Below are 26,789 nucleotides of genomic sequence, written 5' to 3'. Positions count from 1 at the left end.
ATCATGGACTCAGCCAGACATTGCGGCATGAAGATTTTAGATCAGAGACGGTTTCACAATATGAGCTGTCCTACCATCCCCAATACCAGAAACATAAAATAGTGAAGGGAAAACAAGGTTTTATGTGCCAGAAGCTAGTCTGTGGAGAACTCTTGCAGTCACCAAACATGTAAAATTATAAATACAAGATTGGGTTCTCTTTGGTGCCTAGAAAACACAGAAGTCCTTTCCTGGTGGGAAATTGGATAATACAGCATTGAAAGTTATAAATGAACCATGAACTTTTTCTTTCTTTATTAATTGGAATCAAACAAAAGAGAATTTATCCAAATTTTTATGTTTGTAGAGCACAAACTTGTAATGGTATTAAAATTAATGAATATATAACAAGCCATATATGAAAGAAATTATGTAGTGGTTTCTCACTAAATTTGACAACACCTGGAAAATGTATATTATTAATAAAAGTTTGTGAAGTTGAAAAAACTTAAATCAACAGTATTAAAGACTGAATTATCTTTCTATTCTCTTTAGAGAAAATGATGTCATAAAACTGCTTTTATATGAAGAGATGATCAGAGTATGGAACCAAAAATGTAGAGAAAAAGTATCATGGAGGTGCACCGGGCAGCTTATTAATTAAAATATCATTTTTCTGAAAGTTCTCATGTTTGTGGCATTTGTCAGTCTTTTTATTTTTTTATTTTTCTTTTTTAATTAAATTTTTATTGGGGTATAGTAGCTTTACAATTTTTTTTAACGTTTTTATTGGAGTATAATTGCTTTACAATGGTGTGTTAGTTTCTGCTTTATAATGAAGTGAATCTGTTATACATATACATATATCCCCATATCTCTTCGCTCTTGCGTCTCCCTCCCTCCCACCCTCCCTATCCCACCCCTGTAGGTGGTCACAAAGCACTGAGCTGATCTCCCTGTGCTATGCGACTGCTTCCCACTAGCTATCTATTTTACATTTGGTAGTGTATATAGGTCCATATATACACTACCACTCTCTCACTTTGTCCCAGCTTGCCCTTCCCCCTCCCCGTGTCCTCAAGTCCATTTTCTAGTAGGTCTACATCTTTATTCCCATCTTGCCCCCAGGTTCTTCATGACCACTTTTCTTTTTTCTTTTTTTAGATTCCATATATATGTGTTAGCATACGGTATTTGTTTTTCTCTTTCTGACTTACTTCACTCTTTATGACAGACTCTAGGTCCATCCACCTAACTACAGATAACTCAATTTCATTCCTTTTTATGGCTGAGTAATATTCCATTGTATATATGTGCCACATCTTCTTTATCCATTCATCTGTCGATGGACACTTAGGTTGCTTCCATGTCCTGGCTATTGTAAATGGAGCTGCAATGAACATTGGGGTCCATGACTCTTTTTGAATTATGGTTTTCTCAGGGTATATGCCCAGTAGTGGGATTGCTGGGTCGTATGGTAGTTCTATTTTTAGTTTTTTAAGGAACCTCCATCCTGTTCTCCATAGTGGCTGTATCAATTTACATTCCCACCAACAGCGTATGAGGGTTCCCTTTTCTCCACACCCTCTCCAGCATTTATTGTTTGTAGATTTTTTGATGATGGCCATTTTGACCAGTGTGAGATGATATCACATTGTAGTTTTGATTTGCATTTCTCTAATGATTAATGATGTTGAGCATTCTTTCATGTGTTTGTTGGCAATCTGTATATCTTCTTTGGAGAAATGTCTGTTTAGGTCTTCTGCCCATTTTTGGATTGGGTTTTTTTTTTTTTTTTTGATATTGAGCTGCATGAGCTGCTTGTAAATTTTGGAGTTTAATTCTTTGTCAGTTGCTTCATTGGCAAATATTTTCTCCCATTCTGAGGGTTGTCTTTTCGTCTTGTTTATGGTTTCCTTTGCTGTGCAGAAGCTTTTAAGTTTCATTAGGTCCCATTTGTTTATTTTTGTTTTTATTTCCATTGCTTTAGGAGGTGGGTCAAAAAGGATCTTGCTGTGATTTATGTTATAGAGTGTTCTGCCTATGTTTTCCTCTAAGAGTTTGATAGTGTCTGACCTTACATTTAGGTCTTTAATCCATTTTGAGTTTATTTTTGTGTATGGTGTTAGGGAGTGTTCTAATTTCATTCTTTTACATGTAGCTGTCCAGTTTTCCCAGCACCACTTATTGAAGGGCTGTCTTTTCTCCATTGTATATTCTTGCCTCCTTTATCAAAGATAAGGTGACCATATGTATGTGGGTTTATCTCTGGGCTTTCTATTGTCAGTCTTTTTAAATTTGAGATTTTTTTGTGTTTTCTTTTCTCCTTCTAAATAAATAAATATTCACTTTCACATCTAATTTAGAATTTTGAATTTCATCATTCTTTTTCAAAAGGGACGTCTCCTAAAATTGGATGTACATCAGGCCCTAAAAACCTCCCCTACCACCGAGATGCAGAAATATATATGGACTAAATATAAGCAAGTGGTTGGTTTATGTCTTGCTTTGTTTTGGTCTTGGCCCAGCTAGCAAATATGGAGCGTTTCCTCCAAATATAGGTAGAGTTTCACATTGTAGCAGAAAATTAATGAAAAATTGTTCATCTTCAGAAACTAAAGACAATATTGGAAGGCAGATAAATGGTTATTATAGATGCTTTTCTTTGGTCTCTCTGCTTTGCCCTCTCCCACTGGGAAATAAGATAATAGAGCTTTGTGATGCCCAGGGGCCAGGTAATGCACCTTTCTTTAAGGTGAATGGAAAATTGTCTAATCAATTCAATAACTGTCATCCCAGCTGCATGTAAAGAAAAGTCCCTGAGTACTAATGGATACTGAACCAATTTTCCAAGGGCAAAGTAACTATCATTATATGAATATTCTCAAACTCCTCTAGATCATGAACCCCTTCCAAGCATCACCTACTATTTATGTTTCCATTTGCATTGTCTGCAGAAGGACTCAGGCCTGAATCCTCCCTGTTTACCCATCTTATTAACCCAAAAGAAGAGAACCTCTGAATGAGAGTGAGGGTGGCATTTCATGCCCTTCTTTGCCCCAAATGCCCATCGAGTTACTCTTAAGAAGCAAATACTGTAGGATGCACTGCAAAGATATTTTGAGCCCAGGAAACTTGAAGAAATCTCCTAATACTTGGGATGAAGACAGTAGTGATCTTTACACTTCAGCAATAAATAACTATTTTAATTTTTAAGGCCTTTCCCAAAATCTTTCAATTATGGTTCTTTTTCCCTCAAAAAGAAAAAGAATGGACTATAAGAAACCATGACCTCAAACGACTAACTGAAATCAGAAGCCCCCATATCCTTGCAGGCATCTACTTAAGTCCAAACGTCTGACTAAATACCCAGATAATTAATGTTCTCATCCAGTTTTGTATCATCAAATCGGCATGTTAGGAATAAAAACCTTTGAATGATTTTTAGTAAAATATTGTAAAACCTCATTTGCATGATCTCATTTAACATGAACCTTCCAAGACCTTATTTCTAACACTTTTCTTTCTCCAGGACTTTGCTGCAACCAGACTCTCTCCCTGCTTCTTTACAGGGCATTGCACTTTCCTACTTCCAAATATTACTCATACTATCTGACCTCCCAGGGACGTCAGCCTCTTTCCTTACCCACCAAAATCCTATTCATCTCTCAATAACGTATCTTGTCTCTTTGCAAATTTTCTTAAAACTTTCTTCTCACCATTCCCATCTGAATGCCCATGGTGGTTTGTTTAATCTATGTGATGTGTTTAAATTGTACAATTCTTTTACTGTTGCTCTGAATTATTATTTAATCTTGTAGCTGTTGTTTTCATACTCTTACTTATTCAGACACTTGTTTAAGATAACTACAGAAGAGGCAAACACTACAACAAGATGAAATACATTAAAATTAACTAAAACAATGAGACAGAGAAATCCATTGATTGTACATGATATGAAAAGTGGGTGGAGAAAGGGAGCAGGAAATAAGAGGAAAGAGGGAAATAACAAGAAGTGTTTGTTGCAATTATAAACAGAGGTTGAGAGTATTACAAGTCTTTTTCCTATTTCATGAGATTTGACAACACTTTATAAACCTGAAGATTTTCTTGGGACTGTTACACTGGTTCTATACAAAGGGGCTTTGTTTTGTTTGTCGGGCCATGAAAGACAGAGGGCATTTGGTGGGATCAGTTGGAACTACGAGTAGGAATTGGGTGCACACGCCCAAAGGTAAGATGGATGTTTCTAGGCCAGATCAACTGTACAAAATATGTACGACTCTCTAATCATTTGCCCCAAACTAATTCCTGCTTTCTTCAAAAATGACTGTCATGATTTTCACTTAATTGACACTATTTGCCCTCTTTCCCAGGTGTGCTTTGTGAACCTGGATGTGAACAAGGACGCATGCAGTACAGAGCACCTGCAGCAGGTAGCACTGGGAGCTGGGCTCTCTGGGAACTCACTTCAACGACTGGCTGTACTGACGAGAGAACTAACATGACTCCCCATAAATGATGCTCACTTTGTAGGAGACTCTTTAATTAGGTGGTTTCATCACAGCCCATCTCCCTGAGCCCTTTTCTGCCACTTTCCTACACAGTTTGCCCTCCTTATATTTGTGAAACTTGCTTTCCCCAGCAGACAAGCGCTTTCTCCTGCCCGCCAGTGCCTAGGAGTGGCTTTTCTACTCTCCCCTTCTCCACTCTCAAACACTCAGTCTGTGGTGACTTTTCCAAGGTTTTTGCAAAACCCGCTTGATACCAGCTAGCTCTTCCCTCTGGTTTGCTCCTTCCTGCTGCTTTCATCAAATGCTTTATATCTAACCTCAGTTTCCTAGCCCTACACTCATCTGGGACTCAAACTTTTTGCACTCTGCAGCAGCTAAATATTCCAGGCTCGTCCAAGGTTGTAAGATCCTGATGTAAATCCTTGACAACATGCAAAAACTTGAAGGTCCACTCAGTCCTTCGGAACTAGAGCCTATGGGTACAGTGGGAAGGATTCATTCCCAAAGCTGAAGATGATTTGATTTCACTATTTGGTGTAACACTCTTTAATGCATAATAGCACACCATTTGCCGCTTGATTATCACAGTATGGTAGACCTGAAGTTACTCAGTTACTCCCGCAATGTTCTTTTCTTGACGATGCTGCACCTGAAGCTTCTCCAGCTCAATTGCCCATACAGATTATTTATTATTGACTTCCACTGAGCTCCAAAATATCACTCATCTGTGTAGTACTGGAGACATCTTCAAAAGAAATTGTACATATAATTTCATTTGATGGAATTATGGTGCACAGTACATCAAAGAGAGAGCAGGAAGGACCAAAGCAATTGCCATCTTAAGAACTGTGTTTCCATCAAACTTTATGACATAGAAAAGACACATTATAACTTAACAGCATTTTTTTCCTACTCATTTCTCTGATTAACGTGATCTTCATGGAAACAAAACTGTTTCAGCAGTGATCTTTGGGACAGCTATTACAGTACTTAAATATGCAAATAGATGACAGATATTAATTTTTAAATATATGTGAAATGGAAATTTGGTAAGATTATGAAAATCACATTTTTAGAATCTATAGAATGCATATGTAGATGTGTATTTCTAATTAATCTGTGCTGTGTATGGATCTCTTAGTATTCCCTGCTTGTGTTCTCAGGTTTTGATATTCTTTTGTTTGATATGTAAAAGAAAATTAAGTATATATGTGTACCACAATAAAAGACTAAAGCAAAAAGAAAAAAAAAGAACATTGTATTTAACAAACTTAGGTGTGATTTGAGACCACCTTCTGCTATGCCTAAGGGTATACATAAACTGATTAAGCTACATAAAGGTGTTCAAGGAACTCATCTCATCTTCTCTGGATCTCAGGCTACTTATGTGAGAAAGGAAAGTAATAGTGGTACCTAATCCATATAGGGGTGTTGCAGTGATTGAAGATAGTAATGTAACATATGTTCAGTCCTTAATATGGTGCCTTGTAATAAATACATACAGAAAAATCAATGTTAGCAATTATTTTATTATTAATATTATTATTGGCTTTATTAGAACACATGGTTATTAGTTAACGGGCTTCTTATTCAAGGATTTAAAAGGAAAAAGTTCCCAAACTATCATGTATAACTGTGGTGTCACAATAATCATTAAGTGTTTACTTTGGAAAACTTAGAAGTAAAAATGTTTAAATCTTTATGTTAGGAAATTTTCTATTCCCATCTAAACCTTATGCTTCAATTTTATACAATCTCTTCTAGTAATAATCTTAATAGATTAAGTAATCTATATTATGAATTGTTACTGAGTATATTATTTTTGCAAGTAAAATAATTTTGGGGTAGTATTTTGGAAGTGAAAATAAAACATCTAAGCTAATAAAGATTCTTGTTCTACAGAAATTGGGCAATGTCTCACCAGATCTTCCAAAATTTATAAGCTCCATGAATGTCCAAAAGCCAAAAGAAAATGAAATTGTCCTCCTAAGTGGGTTAACATCTGGAAATCTCCAGGCAGATTTTGAAGTTTCACAGGTAAGAAATATAAGCTCTTGCTAACCTATTCACTAGTAGTAAGTTGTCTGTGGTCAGCCCTTTACACAAATCAGTATAAGGCCCAAATAGATGCTATACGTAGACTCCCATAACATAAGAATCAAAAATGTCCTTGTATTCAAGAATAGGCTTTACTTGTATTTCTCTTAATTATTGCCCCTCATAGCTTGACAGAGTTTCCCTTACATCAACTCCTGACATATGTTATCTTCTCAAGTTTATGGTTCTGAGTTGCACTTAAACTAAAGCAGACACATTAGGCATTGGTTGGTTGGCTTGGTTTTCTACAAATCTACTGGATAATGAAAAACAGAATTGTCTTCTGTTTCAGGAACAATAGCAAAATTCTAATTCATACCTTGTGGTCCTAGAATTGCACAATTTCTTCTTTCTGGATACTATTTATTTCTTAGGATATATCAAACCAGCCAAGCTAATAAATATAGGATAGCAGCCCGAAAGATGGAAATGGAGTTTCCTAGGCCCAAAAATGAAGTTCCCAGAATAAAAGAATATTACCGAAAATAAAGTAGAATTTAAAATACTATTATTATCATTCAATCTACTAATGTTCATTATTATTAGATATATCATTATAACACTGAAGAAAACTTTAAAATTTTAAATTGTTTAACCAATTTACAGAAAAACACATAAAAGATTTCTAAAAACATACTGTATAAAAGATCGTGAATTTTCTCAAATAAGATATGTTGATAGTGATAGCTACAGTTTAAAATAGTGAGCATTTGTTTTCCTCTAAATTGCTCTTCCTTGTGTTTTAGTTTTGCTGGAATGTTTTAAAATCTTCTTTTATTCTTTAATCCTTCAAAATATCAAAAAATTCAGAGGTCCACCCACTATTTCTTGCTGTACTCCAGATACTTAATAAAAATCTACACACAGCCTGTTAACAATTTGCTCATCAAGCCTAGAACAAAATTCTTCCTGGTCAATCTAATAACACATTTCCTTAGTGAGAAAATGAATTGTTTGAAAAGAGAATACAGAAACATCTCTAAGTACCCTCTCTTTATACTAGCCAAAACCATGGTGACCAAAAGCAATTTTCAAAGCTCAGTTTTAAGAGTGGTTTCTGCACCAGGCCTGTTAGTAAGGATTTCTAATTAAACTCTCCATGAGGAGAGTTGGAAAGAACACAGGAATTGGAGTCCAGCAGACCTGGATTGCATTGCTGGCTCTTCCACATTATATTTCTGTGACTTTGAAAGAGTCGGTGAGCCTTTCTGTGCTTCTGATTTCTCATCTGTAACAGAGCAGTAGCACCAGTCACTTCACAGAAAATTGTTTGCATTAAAGGTAATAAGATATGCAAACACCTAGGAGACTATCATAAAAATTATATAATAATATCTGCCATTATTTTACAGGCTCTGTTGTTTGCTATCATTTACCTAAGACTCTCAGGATGTTTATTTACTTTCAAGAAGATTGTAAAGAAAATACATTTTCTTCCTAAGGGTACCACAGCGGTGTAACATTGAATGTTTAATAACAACCTTTCCCTAAGTCTGTCTTGAAGTATTACTTAACTGCTCATATTGCTTTGCTAACATTTCTTTTGATTTCTACCCCATTTCACTTCGTTATTTATATATAGCCTAAATGATATGAAATGACAATATGCAATCATTTTGACCTGCAAATCTGACAGCTTCTTAGGGTTCAACTTTATTTTTGTTCGTGTCTGATCTACTGGGAGTATGTTATGCCCAATCCCCTAGAGTAATTATTTGATTCATCTTTGTACCTCCCAGCACACCTTGCATATAATAGGCACTCAGAAAGTATCTATCAAATTTCACTTTAGTATATTATGTCTGAATTCAGTGGAAAGAAAATTAATCAAGCCAGCTCTCATGACTCTATAGCAGTGGGTCCTCACCATTTGGGGGACCACAGATCCTTCATGAATTTCATAAAAGGTATAGACCAATACTTCTCAAATGTTAATGCATGTTGGAATCACCAAAAGATTCCTTGAAAATGCAGATTCTGATTTAGCAGGTCTGGGGTGGAGTCTGAGATTATACATTTGTAACAAGCTCCCCTGTGATGCTGAGGCTGCTAGTACACAACCCACACTTTGAAAAGCAAAATTATGGACCACCTTCCTTGAGAACAGACCTAATCACATAAGCACAGAGATAAATTCTATTTCTGAGCCCCCTAGGGATCCCTGGACCCTTAGAGAATTATTGAATTTTTCATTTTATAATCATCTGTCCTAGAATTACTCTAATTATAATATGCAATCAAAGAGATTGATACATGATATTTATGTCAGAAAAAGATATACTACTTCCAAAGATACAATATAAATGTCTATGTGTATGTGTTCCTCTGCATCTACACATCCTCACCACTCACTCACACACATACATTCAGACTCAAGGACTCTAAAATGTCAAGTTAACTAGGATGAGACCTAAGTAACTCCAAGCACAGTCAGCATGTTTTAAATAATCCCATTTAGACATAAAGTATTCCCAGACATTTTGAATTCCATTTGAGATAAGTTTATTTTGCTTCCCTTTGTCCACTAACTGTTGTTTCCATTCAAATAATTTTCTCTTAAAAATTACTATAAATCAGCATATTGTTCCTCTTACAAAAATGAAAACCCCAATGCACAAGACATGTCTGTGATTTACTAGTAATCTGTGCGTGGGCAATTGAAACTTTTTTTTACTGCTATTCTAATGAATAATACTATGAATAGTGAAAATGTGTAGCAGAGAATAGGGAGATGGTCTGTAACCCTGGAACTGAACAGAATTAACAGGTCTCGGTGGGACACCAGCCAATGACTTGACCTCCTTCACTGTTGTCCCCATATGCCCATCCTTTAGACAGAATTCGTTCACTTCCAGGGGATTTCTTTAAATCTCATTTTGACTACTTCTTCAAATGAACAATACAAATTATAAAGTTTAACTGTAATTGAGAAAATACTCACTATCCGTCTGAAATACTGGCAGAGGTTGTACTGAATATCACCAAGGCAGAAAAAGATATTGATCTGAGAACGTGGGATTCAATTTAATCAAGAGGGATGCCCAAGACAGCCTTAACTTTCCCCTCAGCTTGATTAAACTTTAGACAGCCTTCCTCCTGACTCCAGGCCCTAAACCTCCCTTTTCTCAGAACATTTACTTTAGTAAACTTATCATTATAAATTGTTTCTCTGCCCCATTGAGATGTAAATTGTTTTAAAAAGCCTTTTGCCAGTTTTACACCCCAAGAATATCTTTCTGAAGGACCTAGGACCCATCTCTTTGAAATGTAACCATCAGCAAAGCTAGTGTCCTTGTCTCTGTGGAAGGGTGGGAGCTTAACTTCTACGGGTACTTTGCTCCAATTTCCAAGACTACTTCCAGCCATGAAGATACAAGAAAGTTTACTTTTCCTTACCGAACACAGATGGATGTCAATCCTCCTATGCCAGCTCTTAAAAACCCGATTGCCTTTTGTTTCAGTGGTGTTGTGGTCCAACACAGTTCTGGCCTCTCTCTCCTATTTTAATAACTTTGGATAAGGTCTTCAGTGCCTGGTAAATGTTGCCCAGGGCAATTTTTGCTTCGACAGGAGAGAACAAAAATATGTGATATAATTAGTCTATTTTCCACTAAGTCAAACTTTCTCCTGGGTACCCTGTGTTCCCAAGCACCACTTGAATTGTTTTCAAGCGGTTCATCAATAAAAGCCCAGAAAATATTCCAAATATTTTAAAGGTCCCCATTCCTTCTAAGAGGAGAGATTGATAGAAGAAGAAAGGTCAGAGGGAATGGTTTTATATTTTCTCTTTTAACAAATGCCTTTTTCTCTCTCTGCTTCTAGTGTCCTTGGTTGTCAGATATCTGCTTGGTCCAGTGTGCAAGAGGGAACAGACCAAACAGTACCAACTGCATCATCTTTGAAATCAACAAATTTCTGATTGGTTTGGAACTGGTGCAGGAGCGGCAGCTCCGCCTGGGAACAAACATCTTAAAAGTGGAGGATGACACAAACTGTTCCTTGTCTTCAATTGAAGAAGACTTTCTCACCGCATCCGAGCACTTGGAGGAGGAAAGTGAGGTGGAAGAATACAGGAACGGTGAGGACTTTCCAACAAAACCAATGTGCATCCTGAAATTAGTCACCCTATCAAAATGTCTGGGTTAAATTTCAGAAAAGTTTCAGGCCACATCACAATCTTCACTTAAGGAGTTTAAAGAGGGAGAGAGAATAAGAAAACACTAGTGGGGATGCTGACGGAGGCATTTTAACAGATTCAATGGTTAGGTGGCCCCATTCTACCTAAAGATGCCTTAGGGATGCAGAAAGAAAGCTATGTGTTTTAAAACAAAATCCTCCTGCCTGCCAAGAGATGGAGACTATCACTTGGAGGAAAGTTAACGTCCCTAAGTTTTCCATTAAAGCCATGTGTTAGTTGAAACTGAGTTAGATTGACCTGAGTCCTAGCACTGCCTCTTTGAGGCTGTGAAACCTGAGGCCAGTTATCCAGTCTTTTTGAGCCCCAGTTTCCTTGTCCACAATTTGGGAGTATAGCAGTGCTCCTAGCACTATTGTATTTATTATATTTAACCATATATGTTTGTTGTATATATTATTTAACCATACATATTTATTATATTTAACTATTATTGTTGTCAGGACAGAGGGAAATAACCCAGGAAAGTGCTTAGCTTTCATTTATTCATTCTTTTTTTTTTAATTGGAGTATAATTGCTTTACAATGTTGTGTCAGTTTCTGCTGTACGATGAAGTGACTCAGCTATATGTATACATATATCCCCTCCCTCTTGGACCTCCCTTCCACCCACCCCATCCCACCCATCTAGCTCGTCACAGAGCACCGAGCTGAGCTTCCTGTGCTTTATAGCATGTTCCCACTAGCTATCTATTTTACACATGGTTGTGTATATATGTCAATCCTAATCTCTCAATTCATCCTACCCTCCCCTTCCCCTCCGTGTCCACAGGTCCGTCCTCTACATCTACGTCTGTAGCTCAGTGAACAATGGGTTACTCTTCCCCACAGAGGAAGGGATACCCCAGATGCTGTCACCACTGTCCTTGGGGCAAATCCTGTGCCAACCAGAATAACTCTTTCAACAAGGCCATGATTTAGGTGACCTGCACATCCTCCCTTCTTCTCCTGTACCCACTGGGAAGGTTCAAGACACAACTGTCTGTGTTACTTTCTCCCTGAAACATGGTGACCAGCCCTCAGCTCCCAAATGCCCTCCAGCACTCTAGCTAGCACTTGCATTCGTACCCCGCATTGAAAGCCATTTTGTTGAGCGGCAGTGCACAGTGAAACTCAAAAGACTTCTCGGATTCATTTTTCTTAAAGAAACATTCAAAATGCTATTTAAAAAAAAAAAAAAAGATACCTGATTCTTTAAGGCATCTTTAGGAATTAAATGTTATTTTAGACTCGTGGAAACCTGCTACCTAAAATGTAATAGCGGGTATATTATACAGCACTTAAAAGAAACAAGCTATTCATGAAAAGATAGGAAGGAAAATTAAATGCATATTAGTAAATGAAATAAGCCAACCTGAAAAGCCTGTATTCCAGAAAAAGCAAAACTATGGATACAGTAAAAAAGATCGGTGGTTGCCAGGAGTTTGGCAAGGGTGCAGATGGTAGTTGAAGGGCTGAATAGGTGGAGCGCAGAGGATTTTTTGGCCAGTGAAACTAGTACAATACCACAGTGACGGATATATACCATTACACATGTCTAAACCCATAGAATGTACAACACCAAGAATGAACCCTAAGGTAAGTGTGGACTCTGGGTGATTATGATGTGTTATTATGGGTTTTTCAATTGTAACAAATGTACCACTCTTGCGGCAGAAGTTCATAATAGAGAAATCTATACACATGTGGAGGCAGGGGATATATGAGAAATCTCTGTATATTGTCTCAATTTTAACCTAAAACTGCTCTAAAAAAAATGAAGTCTTAAAAAAGAAAATAAATAAATAAATAAATAGTAATAGTAACCCTCATTTTCTTTTACTAGGTTATGAAAATATAAATGTCTCAGACAATGTTTTGGAAAGTAAAAAGCCAAAGGAAGCCACTCAGGAGGAATGGAATTACAAAAAGGAAAAGTTACTTTATGCTTTGGAAGATAAATATGTTAGCAAATATCATACACCGTTGATTAAAACAGAAGGATCTCTGGGAAAAGTGGCAGAAGATACAGGTTTGCAGAGTCTAGATCCCTCACCCAAGCCATCAGAGTGGAAAGGTGAAGTTGTGGGGAATGATAAGCCAACCACAAGTTATTATTATTCAGAAAATGTTAAAGGTCAAGAGGGGAAATCACAGGCACTATGTATTCCAGGTAATGCTTATTTCTCAGGGATGGTTAAGAGACATGGACCTTCTGCACGTGGTACTTTCTCTGAGCATGACAGCAGTTTAGACCCAGGAGACCATGAAGATGGCACAAACTCCATTCTTCCCATAAAAGATGGAGAAGCCACAACCGGCGAGTATGCTACGAATTTAGCAGAATCTGTGCTGCAAGATGCATTTATTCGATTATCTCAGTCTCAGCCTACCCTACCCCAGGAATCTGCAGTCAGTGTTTCTGTAGGAAGTGCGCTGCTCGCCAGTGGTTGCTCCACAGAAGATATCGGGGTCCCTCGGTCATGGAATGAGCTCCCCCAAATTGTCATTGTTGAGAGTCCAGAAGGCAGCGATGCTGGCCCTGAGCCAGGTGTCTCCTCGTGGCCCAAGACAGAAGCCTCACTTGAAACTTCAGGCATCCTCTCTGGAGAGAACTCCAGCAAACACCCCCAGAGTGCTCTAGAAGTAGCATTAGCCTGTGCAGCCACTGTGATTGGAACCATTTCCAGTCCACAGGCCACAGAAAGATTCAAAATGGAGCAAGAATCCCTGGTTTCAAACCATCCACTGGGAGGAAATGAAACAGTGCAAGCTCAGTCATCTCAAGTATTCAAGGAACACTCCATCAGCAAATATTCCTTTCCATCTGCTCTGTGTGGCATGACTCAGGTGGCAAGTGCTGTTGCTGTCTGTGGCCTGGGTGAAGCAGGAGAGGTGAAGTGCCCTGTGGCTTCAAGTGGCTTCTTGTCTGCAGCTGAGCTTTCTGCAGCAGTGCCCCCACTTTGTGGTTCAGTGACCGGGAAGAGCATGGAGCTGGGGAATGAAGTCATTGCAGAGGCATTGCTCAAGGAGGCCACTCTGGTCTTAACGAGACCTAATGCCTACAGCAGCATTGGAGACCTCATGGAATCAATGAATAGGAGAATCGTAGAAACTGTTTCAAAGCCTCAGACCCTGTGCTCAGAAAATGTCCTTGAGAATGAACTGGCACAGACCCTGTCCAATGTTATCCTGAAGCATTCCATTGATGAAGTTCACCAGAAAAATAAAATAATCGACCCCAACGATGGCAGGCACTCATCTGAAACCCTGGACACCTTAATGGAAAGTACAAATCAGCTGCTCTTCAATGTGATATGCTTCACTTTCAAGAAGATAAGCCACCTTGTACAGCTTGGTGAACGTCCCACCATCCTTTCTAAGGAGACCATCAGATGGAGGGAAACCGAACTAGACTTCCAGCCGACTAATCAGGCCACTTGTCAAGCATGGACAAAAGCCACTGACTACTCCAGCAGCCATCCACTTAGCAACCTGCATAGCACCAGCCTTGTTATCAATGATCTTGTAGACGATGAGCATGCAAAGCAAGATAGCAAGGGCCCAGAGAAGCCCGGCCTCTCCCAGAACCCCCCACTGCAACCTGAATTGTCCTGTATTCCCAGAGTGTCTGTTAAAACAGCCCCCAAGGAAATATATCTGAAAGGAATGGTGGGAGAGGATACAAAAAACCCTCATCAACAATCCAGTCACAATGAGAGTGAATGCAGAGCCCCTTCAGAGGAAGAAATGACACCAACCGTTGGCAAGTACATCAGTTCCCAGGACGCTGAGGACAGCATCAATCCAAATGCTCAAGAAAAGTACAACTGTGCCTCACCTCTAAACAATGAAGTTCAAGCTAACCTGTCTTTGTTAGGGAATGATTTGCTGCTTCCTGCTCAATCCACGCTACCGGCAAAACACCCAGACATATACTGCATTGCAGACTTTGCAGAAGAATTAGCAGAGACCATTGTTTCCATGGCAACTGAAATAGCAGCGATTTGCCTTGACAACTCCAAAGGAAAACAACCCTGGTTCTGTGCATGGAAAAGAGGGAATGAGTTTCTGGTTACCCCCAACGTATCCTGCCGACCCTTGAAGAGGAAGAAAGAGAGCCAGGCCGGTGGGGCCCCTGTGAGGAAACACAAGCCACCGCGACTCAGCGAGATCAAGAGGAAAACAGATGAGCACCCGGAGCTTAAAGAGAAGCTGATGAACAGGGTTGTGGACGAGTCGATGAACCTTGAGGACGTCCCAGATTCTGTAAATAATTTTGCAGACGAAGTGGCGGCCAAGATCATGAACCTCACAGAGTTCTGTATGGTGGACGATGTCTGGCAAGCCCAGAGCTACCCTCGGAGTCGGTTACTCAGTGGAGACAGGTGGAGCCGGCTGAAGGCCTCCAGCTGTGAGAGCATTCCAGAGGAGGACCCCAACGCCAGGGCGTATGTGAATAGCCTGGGTTTAGCCAGTACCCTAAGCCAGCCAGCTAGCAGGGCCAGCTCCGTGTCCAAGCAGTCGAGCTGTGAGAGCATCACGGATGAGTTTTCCAGGTTCATGGTGAACCAGATGGAAAATGAAGGAAGAGGGTTTGAGTTACTGCTGGATTACTACGCAGGCAAGAATGCCAGCAGTATTCTGAACTCAGCTATGCAACAGGCCTGCCGGAAAAATGACCACCTCAGTGTGAGGCCGAGCTGTTCCTCAAAGCAGTCCAGCACCGAAAGCATCACCGAGGAGTTCTACAGGTACATGTTGAGGGACATTGAACGAGAGAGCAAAGACGGCGCCTCCTCCGGACGAAGCAGCCAGGACTGGACGACTGGCTTGCTGTCGCCTTCTCTGCGATCCCCGGTGTGTTACAGACAGTCATCCATGCCCAACAGCAGATCCCTGGGCGCCAGGCTGACGGTGAACGTGCCCATCAAAGCCAACTCCTTAGATGGCTTTGCTCAAAACAGCCAGCAAGATTTCCTCAGCGTGCAGCAGGTCGGTAGCGCTTCCTCGTCGGGTCTCTGCAAATCTGACTCTTGCTTGTATCGGAGAGGTGGGGCCGACCAGATCACAAACATGTTAATTCACGAGACGTGGGCAAACTCAATCGAAGCCCTCATGCGGAAGAACAAAATTATAGTGGACGACGCCCGGGCAGCTGATGCTGAGCCTGCTTCCGGTGGCTCTTCCTTGCAGGTGGAGGAGAGTGCGAGCAGATTGGCTTCGAGCAGAGTGCAAAGTGGGCCAGCTCTGCTTGTTCAGGAGTCTGTTGAGTACCCGAGGAAAAACTCCATTACTGAAAGCAAACATCCCCCAATGTCGTCTCCAAGCAAAGCTGTGCCTCTTGCAAACCACAACAGTTTAGATTCTAGAAAGGAAACGTCCTCGTGCCAGGATGCTGTCCTTCTAAGCCACACCAGGCGATCACTTTGCTCAAGGGAAGTGCCTTTAATTCAGATCGAAACAGATCAGAGAGAAGAATGTGTTGGAGAACCTGAACACGTCCTTTCCAAACGCAGCCCCCTAGAGGAAGCAGAAGAGTGTTTGAAAGAAGAAAAGGTCCCACATGTGGCAAGGGGTGGAGACACTACTGTGAGTTCCTGCCAAAACCCTAGGTGAGTCAATGACCTCTTAGACGAGATAGGGTGCATGGGACTGGAGTTTGCATCTTAATTAGTATTTATTCTAAATCTTAGGGACTTACTGACACAAGAACTGAATTTCTGAGATAGTGATTGACCTCCCTGGGTTACTATGCACTTAGAAAGATGGAACTTTTTTTTTAAAATCTCTAAAACAAATTCGATTTATATATATAACAGAAGAAATGAGGTATCATTCTCCCCATTACAATTAATCTCCCATAGAATGCTAACTTCTGAAATTAATTCATGGCAGTTTTCAAGCAAAAGAAGAAAATTACATCAACTTGTGCATTTGAAAACAGTTAAATGTAAATATATTTTAATATTGGAATCTGACATTAAATATTTTGGTATCATTTTTCTCCAGGGTCTCTCAAGTTTTTCTTTTTCGTCTTATTCTAAAGGTCTTTTGCAAGGACACCATGTCCCACAGTGCTGGCCCTTTAGATGCATGGTATACCATGGTAGCATAAGTGCAAAACAACATCACCAGCCTTAGAAATTTGAGAGCTGAATCTTTTCCAAAACATAAGGACTAAGTATTGAGTATATTTTTCTTTGTGGAGCAATATAAAGAATTGTTATGGAACATGATCTCCACTAAATAACCTTGAAACCATCACTCTAAGCAATTTTACTTATCTCTGCCTCAGTTTACTCACCTGTTGTGAGGGGGAATAATAGTAATAATTACATCATAAGAAGATTCTTAAGGTTTAAATAAAGAAATGTACACAAGCCCTTACCTCCGTGCCTAGGCCATTACAAACACTCAATAAATGTTTACTTTATGGTTGTTGTTGTTTGGGGTTAAGGTATATGGTTGCCTTTATTCCAGGAGATCTTTTTCCCAAGAGAAACCTGTTATGAACAGTGTGAGAATTTTATTAAAACTAGAGAATGCTCAGGATTTGCAAAAGGGGAAATTAGTTCTATTTAGATCACATTTTCTAATCTCAGAGTTGTTATCAGGGGATTTGACATGTCAAAATAGCTAAACATGGAGCTCAATGCCCTGTGAAAGACTTCCTACCCTCTTATACACAAGAGGGAGGGAAATGATACAGGCACTCTTGATTGTTTGGAAGTGGGGAGGTGTCATGTCCTGAAGATATTTTTAGGCTATTCTCTGAGGGACATTTTCATAATTCTTACTAAAAACGTCATAAAATCTCAACAGGATGAAATAAAAATCACATTCTTACTTTTTTTACTTTTTTGTTATTTGAAACAGAATTCAGAATTCATCATGGCAGGCCCAAATAGAAATACCTATTGTATTTTAGGCTAGCACGTTTGTCCAGGTACCAAATTATATCAATTATAAAGAGTTTAAGGGTGACTTAGGATAACCCAGTTCTTGATTTGGGGGAAAATATTATCCTACTGGTGAGCAGCGATGTGTTCTTAACTCAGCCACCTTCTCTGAGATTTGTGAAAAGCAATTACCTAACTTTTTGATAATTTGAGACCACAAGGTATAAACACCAAACTGAGAATTTTGAGCATTCACATGTTGTTGCACTCACTGACCTAACATAATTTTTTTAGAAATATATTTTATGTCGTGTATTCATTTATATTTGCTTCAAGAAAAATAATTATTCATCCAACAAATATTTGCATGCTCACCTGTGATACACACTGCCCTTGGGGCTGCAAGCACAGAAGAAAATAGAGATTTAGTGTCTGTTTCCATGGCTCCTACACACCAGTGCGAGAGACAGACAAGATGCATGGAAAAACCCTTTGGAAAACGTGTGTGATGTAGAGTGTGATGAGAGGAGAATAAAAAGAGTAATGTGGTAGAGAGTTACCTTTTGGGGGAAGTGGCCACTTAAGACAGGATGTTGGCATTTGAGACGAGACCTAAAGGAAGAGAGAAAGGGTGCCGGCGAAATGAAGAATTGAATTGAAGGACTTGTGTCTCTAGCATTATGGTGTTCTAGCTAGAAACAAGTCCACCCACCAGAAAAAGGACATGATAAGAAAACATATCTTTGTGAGTAGAGCTCAGCGTAGAAGAGAAATTCCCCTGAGAATTTATAAGCACAGCTTGCCTTAATGCATGTTTGGGGTTCTAATTTGCACCATCTGTGTGATGTAGGAAACCACAAACTGGTAAATTACCTTAAAGCAATCTTAGGTTAACAACACTGTGAGACCTTAGCAGAGGCAAAAATAAATCTCTTGATATTTAATCCCAAGTCTCAAAGGATTTCGATAGATAATGCCTATCAAATATGGGCTCAGAACTTCAAATTTCAAGATACACAGGAATCAAGGCACTATAAGCAAGACTCACAAATATCAAAGTAAAGTTATCGCTAGCAAAGATTGCAGATGTGGGGATGCTCAGATACAGAATATAACATATTTTAAATATTTGAAAAATTAAGGTATACAAAACAGGAGTGGGAAAAACTGCAATCAAAATAGAATGAGGTAGAGTTAAAAGTCAGTTAATTACTACAAGAGATAAGTATAATCATTGAAATTAAACATTGCTAGATATAAACATAATTATTTAAAATTAGATTATTGGAATCAAAACTTGAATGGCATATCTGCAGAGAAAACTATAAAAGATAAATGTGAAAGGACTACTGTTTCCACCCATGATGGAGTAACTGAAGCTGAACTTGTTCTCCCTCTGTAAATAACTAGAAAAGTGGACAAAATATATGAAACAACTGTTGTCAGACATTTCACAACAAGCAGCATTCTGAGATAAGGAAAACAAACATGGTGAGCTTTATAATAGTCCAACTTTCTGCCTGGATTCCCTTTTCAGACAGAAGTACAAAGAGGACAAATTTGAGCAGAACTCAATGGTCACTCAGTTGAAACTTCAGAGATTGGAGGGCACTCTCAGAGAAAGAACTCCAGAAGTCTGTAGAGGGATCCCCTTGAGTCTGTTACTGAACCCTAAGCCATGCATGTTAGGTGAAACCCCATGAAGCTAGAAAGCTGTAAGCTAAACAATGCCACACGCTCACACAGGACTAGGAAAAGTTTAGTTCCAACCAGCCACAGTGGAGAAACCATGTTAAACATATGCAGGATTTAGCAGAGACCCTGAAAGAAATCATACGATAGAATTAGGGCTAAACTATCCCTGAAAAATAAAAACTGATCTAAACTTGCCCTAACAAAACTTGAAGAGAAGCATTGAAAAATCAGGCTGAACTGAAGCTAATTTAACCTAGAATGAGTCCAATAGTCTTTAAAGAAAGACAATAAAATCCATTGTTCTAGGAGGTGGGTCAAAAGGATCTTGCTGTGATTTATGTCATGGAGTGTTCTGCCTATGTTTTCCTCTAAGAGTTTGATAGTGTCTGGCCTTACATTTAGGTCTTTAATCCATTTTGAGTTTATTTTTGTGTATAGTGTTAGGAAGTGTTCTAATTTCATTCTTTTACATGTAGCGGTCCAATTTTCCCAGCACCACTTATTGAAAAGGTTGTCTTTTCTCCATTGTATATTCTTGCCTCCTTTATCAAAAGTAAGGTGACCATATGTGCGTGGGTTTATCTCTGGGCTTTCTATCCTGTTCCATTGATCTATATTTCTGTTTTTGTGCCAGCACTCTACTGTCTTGATTACTGCAGCTTTGTAGTATAGTCTGAAGTCAGGGAGCCTGATTCCTGCAGCTCCATTTTTCTTTCTCAAGATTGCTTTGGCTATTCGGGGTCTTTTGTGTTTCCATACAAATTGTGAAATTTTTTGTTCTAGTTCTGTGAAAAATGCCATTGGTAGTTTGATAGGGATTGCATTGTATCTGTTGATTGCTTTAGGTAGTATAGTCATTTTCACAATATTAATTCTTCCAATCCAGGAACATGGTATATCTCTCCATCTGTTTGTATCAGCTTTAATTTCTTTCATCAGTGTCTTATAGTTTTCTGCATACAGGTCTTCTGTCTCCTTAGGTAGGTTTATTCCTAGGTATTTTATTCTTTCTGTTACAATGGTAAATGGGAGTGTTTCCTTAATTTCTCTTTCAGATTTTTCTGTGCATTTCTGCACAGAAAATGCACAGATTTTTCTGTGCATTTCTGTGCATTAATTTTGTATCCTGCTGCTTTACCAAGTTCATTGATTAGCTCTGGTAGTTTTCTGGTAGCATCTTTAGGATTCTCTATGTATAGTATCATGTCATCTGCAAATAGGGACAGCTTTACTTCTTCTTTTCCGATTTGGATTCCTTTTATTTCTTTTTCTTCTCTGATTGCTGTGGCTAAAACTTCCAAAACTATGTTGAATAATAGTGGTGAGAGTGGACAACTTTGTCTTGTTCCTGATCTTAGTGGAAATGGTTTCAGTTTTTCACCATTGAAAACGATGTTGGCTGTGGGTTTTTCATATATGGCCTTTATTATGTTGAGGTAAGTTCCCTCTATGCCTGCTTTCTGGAGGGTTTTTATCATAAATGGGTGTTGAATTTTGTCGAAAGCTTTTCTGCATCTATTGAGATGATCATATGGTTTTTATCCTTCAGTTTGTTAATATGGTTTATCACATTGATTGATATTCGTATATTGAAGAATCCTTGCATTCCTGGAATAAACCCCACTTGATCATGGTGTATGATCCTTTTAATGTGCTGTTGGATTCTGTTTGCTAGGATTTTGTTGAGGATTTTTGTATCTATGTTCATCAGTGATATTGGCCTGTAGTTTTCTTTCTTTGTGACATCTTTGTCTGGTTTTGGATTCAGGGTGATGGTGGCCTCGTAGAATGAGTTTGGGAGTGTTCCTCCCTCTGCTATATTTTGGAAGAATTTGAGAAGGATAGGTGTTAGCTCTTCTCTAAATGTTTGATAGAATTCGCCTGTGAAGCCATCTGGTCCTGGGCTTTTGTTTGTTAGAAGATTTTTAATCACAGTCTCAAATTCAGTGCTTGTGATTGGTCTGTTTATATTTTCTGTTTCCTCCTGGTTCAGTGTGGGAAAGATGAACAAACCTATAAATTTCTCTCAAAAGAAAATGGAAACTAGTGTTTTAGATATAATCACTATTCATTCTGAATCCCTAGTTATGTGACATGGGATATGAGATTTACTGTAAATAGAGTGGGAAATTGAGATAAAATAAAATATACTGACAGATTCATTTTTAAGCTGGATGTTTAACGTCAATCACTGAGATTTAACTTCTGATTTAGTAAGAAATACCCTATAATGAATTTTTTTAATAACATAAGGTCCTAATTCAGTAAGGAATTAGTCCAGGAAATTATTTTTTAACCAAGTAAACAAATGGTTTAGGAGCCCTCCCCTTTGTGCTGAGTACTTGCCTCATTTCCACTTTGGGGAATATGTATATTGTTTCTATTTGTCATCAGTGAACTAACTTATCTTTCATTTGAATTTAGTTAAATTCAGTGAATGTTCCTTTGGATACATCCATTCTTCCCCTTTCTATCTGCTCAATTTAGAAAAATCTCAACATTTTTGAAAGAAAAATCAAGCTTATTAAAGATCTCTTTTCACCAAATGTTAGCAACAGATCACACTACAAACAGCCACACGTCAAAACCGCACCTGTACAGATGCTTTGAGAAGGAATCTTAGGGACAAGATTTGGTGTGATATTACCTATGTAATTCATTCACATATCAGGGGGATATTTAATCACACCCCAAAAATTATGCATTTGAAACTCTACACTCTATACTAGAACTCATTTTAACAAATATTGTAAAAAGTACAACCATTTTGGAGAAAGGATAAGAGTACTAATTCTAAGATTGAGGAAAATTATGTAGATCTTTCTGTAACCAACCAAGTGTTTTGCATAAAAGTGATCAAGTGTCTTAAGTTGTATTTCCTGGGAACAGACCTCGAGAAGGAGAGTTCAGGCAAATATATATAATTTGTGAAGGAGTGCTCGCCAGAGAAAAGTGTACATACATGGGTAAGGAGGAAGGAAAGACAAGAGTGGACAGAGGGAGATGGTCCCCCCCAAATATGTTTGCACCTGAGGGCACAGCGCATCCTATAGGAAACCCTGAAGCTGGGATGGTCTGTCATGTTTAGTGCAAATTGAGGCAAGGGTGGGCTTTTGTATCTCTGTGTCAGCTGGTCATTGGGGTGCTCACTGGGAGAGGGTATAACCCTGACAAGGCAATTCCCAACCTGAGGACAGCTCTCAGTGCGGACCGGCAGCTGCCATTACTCTCTACAGCCAGTGCACAAGGGCCAAGGAAAGCATTCCAGTCTCCACTCACCGACTTACCATATTTTTCATCGTCAACTGAGAAATACACTCTTGCTTTTTGTTTGCAAACATTAATGTCCTTCTTTTTATGCTATTAGTTTTTTTGTTTTGGTTTTTTTTTTATGCTATTTGTTTTTGATGAGCCTATGGGGAAAAGTTTCCATGAATCTGTTCACATTTCTGTACATTTGGCTTCCTGAGCAAAGAGCACTGGCACCTGGACTGAAGGTTGATCAAATACTAACCCTGAAGATAGAGACTTCTAAAGAGATACAGTGATTCATTTCCCTGGAGCTATTTAATTAAGTTCCAGGGTAGTGACACCTCCTCCTCTCCGCAGAAAAGATTTGAATGTGTTTATAATCTAGAGCAAAGTGCTCTCTCCTCCATCGTCTCTCCCTCTCTCTCCCTTCTCTCCCTGGAGAAAAAGAGAGGCAGATGTGTCCAGGCATGATAATTTTGAGGTTCCTCTCCTGTGGTGCAAACCTCACTACAGGTGCAGTGTGCAGTAGGGAATTGGGGCACAGAGAATGAATGCAAACTGCTCTGTGAGAAAAGAAATGGTCTGATCTCTAATCCAGAGCACTTGTGTGTGTTTGTGTGTGTGTGTGTGTGTCACTGTGCCAGGCAAACAAATGGAAAGTCAAGCTTATTAAAAACCTGCTTTCACCAAGTGTTAGCAGTAGAGTGTGATAGAAACTGCCACACCTCAATACGGTAGTTATTCAGAATGCCGTTAGCTTGCAAGAAAGATCTTTCTCAGATCTTTCCACATAAGACTTAACAGGTAGGGCTATCTAAATTTGAATATGGTTCTACTTATGAAGCTAGGCAATTTTAACAATAACATATTCATCTAAAAAATATTTAATGTGTTCACAGCTCTACCCCAAATACATAAAAAAGTATAAAAGCTCTTAATAATATATGGTATATACACTAGACTGCAAACTAAGAAGCATCAAGTGCTACTGAAAAGAAAGAAAAACAGTCAAATTGCTTTGATCATTCAAGAGAGAGATGGCCTTAGGGAGGGAGATTAAGGATGACTTCGGGGAGGTGAGAGCATCTTGGCTAAGGAATGGTAAGAAACAAGGATCAGGAAAGAATGTTATTAGACTAATGATTCTTAATGAATTATATAATTTACTAATAAAGAATAATATATACTTACATAGCAAGCACTAAGATAAATGCATTAATGATTTTATTTTCTAGCTTATTTCTTCCAAAAACCATTATGAGGTTAGTGTTCTTATTTTTCTTGGAAAGTTTTATTAACTTGTCCAAGTTGAACAGACGACACGTGGTAGAAGTGGAAGCTACAGCACTGGACTGCAGGAACAGTGCTCAAAGCACCCTGGTCTCCAGCATTTGGTCAGAGGAAGCAATGGGGCAAAGATCAAGAGGCAGGAAATTTACAGCACATCTGAGGAGCAGCAGAGAGTCTGGTTTTGCCCAGTAATGAACTAGAGTCAGACAGATAAAACTGGAGAGGCAAGGGAAGACCATGAAGGAAAGAGTTTAGCTTTAGGAAGTTCTTGAAGGTTTTTGACAAGAAAGGCCAAAGATATGCCTTGAGAACGTTAATTAACATTAACCTGGCATATGTGTGAAGACGGTTTTGAAAGAGGAAGAATAGTCACGGCTGAACTGTTAGGAGGGTAGTGAATCAATCAGAGCTGGCTATACTATGTTTAAAGGACAAGGAGAGAACAAGGTTCCAGGCATGGAGTGTCCAGAAAGGCAGAAATTCATGGGAAGCCAACGAGGAAAGATTTCAAAGAAAAAAGCTTGTCAGATCAAGGGTTAAATGCTTGATATAAAAAGGTGCTCATCCAGAAAAGTGATGCTGATATAAATCAGAGGTTTCAGAGGGAGAGGATGAGGTAAAAAAAAAAAAAAAGGTGGCTGCAAGTGCAAAATATGTATAGAGGCATTTATAGGCAAAATGGTTTGGTAAACCACTGGAAGTGGGCTGGGTGTTGTTCTCCCCGCATGGTCCACATACAACTTGCATTAGAATCACCCAGGTGGTTGTTTAAAATGCAAGTTTCTGGGCCTTCCTGCAGAACCTCTGAATCATAATCTCAGGGGAAGGATGCTCTGGGTATCTTTATTTTAAACACCACTGCCCTTCAATAATTCTTATGTATGCTGGCCGGGTTGCTTCAACATGTTTTTTAAATGAACGGAGGGAGTCAGTAGAAAGAGATCAAATGAAGAAATAAGAAAGCTGGTAGAGAGTAATCCTGAAAAGGCAAAATGGGACCTAGGGCATCAGCAGAGGATTAGCCTAAAAGGAAGATTCCATCTATGTCCTAGGACATTCTGCTCACTATGGCGGAGATCCATGCTCAACAGGGCATGCAGTGTACTGATCAACGCATGTTACCCATTCAACCGTTTTATAGATTACCGATTTCTTTTATATGTTTAAAAACCCTAGAATGCTTTCATTGAAAGTATTCATTAATTCCAAGTTGATTTTTTAAATTATGCAAACAATTTCATCAGCCACTGAACAGCTATCCATCTTTGCCCTTCTGACTTTGACCTTTTCTCCTGAAAAGGTCAGTCTTGTGCCTGCACTATTAGTAATATCTTACGGTCTACAGTGACAGCCTTGATGCCCGAGATGTACCAGAGGCTGAAGTCTCAACAGAAGGCAGAGCCCCCGATGAGTTCTCCAACCCTCCCGGCAGCAGTGGAGAGAGCACAGACAGCTGGTCCCAGCTCGCCAATGAGGAAGACAACCCAGATGACACCAGCAGCTTCCTGCAGCTCAGCGAGCGATCCATGAGGTACCTGCTCTTTAAATGACTTACCAGGGAAACAGGTCTCAACACAGATTCCAGAACTGCATTTTAGTCATTCTCTGCCAAGGGTCCCTAATAGCGCAAAAAGGAAAGATTGCCCGTCATAATTTGTGCTGAGAGCTATCTTAATATCCAGTTATGGCTTCAATTAGCTTGGCCAAGCTTGAGAGTCATGTGTGTTCCCTTCTCTGCAAGCTCCAGCTAGGGCATTCGATGATGACAACTGTGAGCTTTTAAATAAAAGCAGCTATTACACCTGGTGTGTTTGATACTCTCTTTCTGGTTCATTTGTATTTCAGATGCAAGACAGGCTGGGTTTACATGAGGCGTTTCCACACTGTGCTGTGTTGTTTGGCCAGACTGTTCCTCCCCTTTCTCTGCCTGCCCTCCGTATTGTTGCTCTAGAAAAGCTAGAGAGGTGCTAAAGAGAGGTCAGATTTGGGAGGACCTGAGCCAATCAGGAGACATAAACTAAAAACTAGTCCTTTGTGAAGTGAGAATGAAAAGAATCTTCACGTTTCTACCCAAAATCTTATTGGATATGGGCCAACAAGTCCACAGACTTTTCAGAAAGGCCAATTGGAAAATGGGCTTCCGATGCATCTGGCTGTATGGCTCCTTAAAAATTTTACTTCTGACGGTTCAGTCTGTTTAGACTTAGGAAAATTTCACCATGTTAAATGATTTATCTAAAATTTCAAAAACTGGTGGGAAATGTTGTCCTATAGAGATAAAAAGCAAAGAGAATTTGAATCTCTGGACTTGGCATAAGTTTATACAGTTAATTACCTCCAGAGCAATGTTTGAGTCATCAGATTTCAATCAGTGAATACATTCAGTACCCCACACGAAAACCAAGACAGGAATTTGAAATGAGGGGATTTAGTTGCTTATTCATGGAACTCCTGAAGGAAGACTGTCCCATTACACGATACCCCAGCACTCACCCTTTGAAAACCTTACTTGGAAGAGACGTCACTGGAAAATAGAGAAGGTATAAGGAAATATAGTGAGTTTGGTGAAATTGGATGCATTCCATTTTGCAAGTACAGACAGAACCTAAAAATGGGCTCAACTCTTCTGTGTTTCAGTAAACAAATTCCAGGCTAGTAACTAGACCATATGTTGATTGTGCATCCTACAAAAATGTTGCAATATGTGATTCCCTCCTTCTCTACAACACACAAAGTATCAGGTGTTGTTCCTTCTCAAAGATTTTAAGATAAAGGAGTTATAAAACGTTGGCATTGCCCAACTTTGTACTTGTAAATTCTGTAGTCCCTCAGGAAAAAAAATGAGACAAGTGCATATCCTATGGAATATCCCTGACAAAAATCCCC

At 39.1% G+C, this 26,789-nt stretch overlaps 1 protein-coding gene across 1 annotated transcript in view; it reads left to right on the top strand.

The window, feature by feature from the left end:
* Positions 1–26,789, top strand: part of SPHKAP (SPHK1 interactor, AKAP domain containing) — a 118,213-nt gene that overhangs the window by 79,490 nt on the left and 11,934 nt on the right. The window contains exons 3-7 of the mRNA XM_059927547.1: positions 4,356–4,415; positions 6,396–6,530; positions 10,413–10,668; positions 12,611–16,379; positions 25,249–25,434. Coding sequence (XP_059783530.1) covers positions 4,356–4,415; positions 6,396–6,530; positions 10,413–10,668; positions 12,611–16,379; positions 25,249–25,434 — 4,406 coding nt within the window. The remainder of the gene's footprint in view (positions 1–4,355; positions 4,416–6,395; positions 6,531–10,412; positions 10,669–12,610; positions 16,380–25,248; positions 25,435–26,789) is intronic.

This window comes from Balaenoptera ricei, chromosome 7 (genome assembly GCF_028023285.1).
Source record: "Balaenoptera ricei isolate mBalRic1 chromosome 7, mBalRic1.hap2, whole genome shotgun sequence".
Taxonomy (NCBI): Eukaryota; Metazoa; Chordata; class Mammalia; order Artiodactyla; family Balaenopteridae; genus Balaenoptera; species Balaenoptera ricei.
The sequence above is the reverse complement of the archived record's forward strand: the minus strand, read 5'-3'. Positions and strand labels throughout refer to the sequence as shown.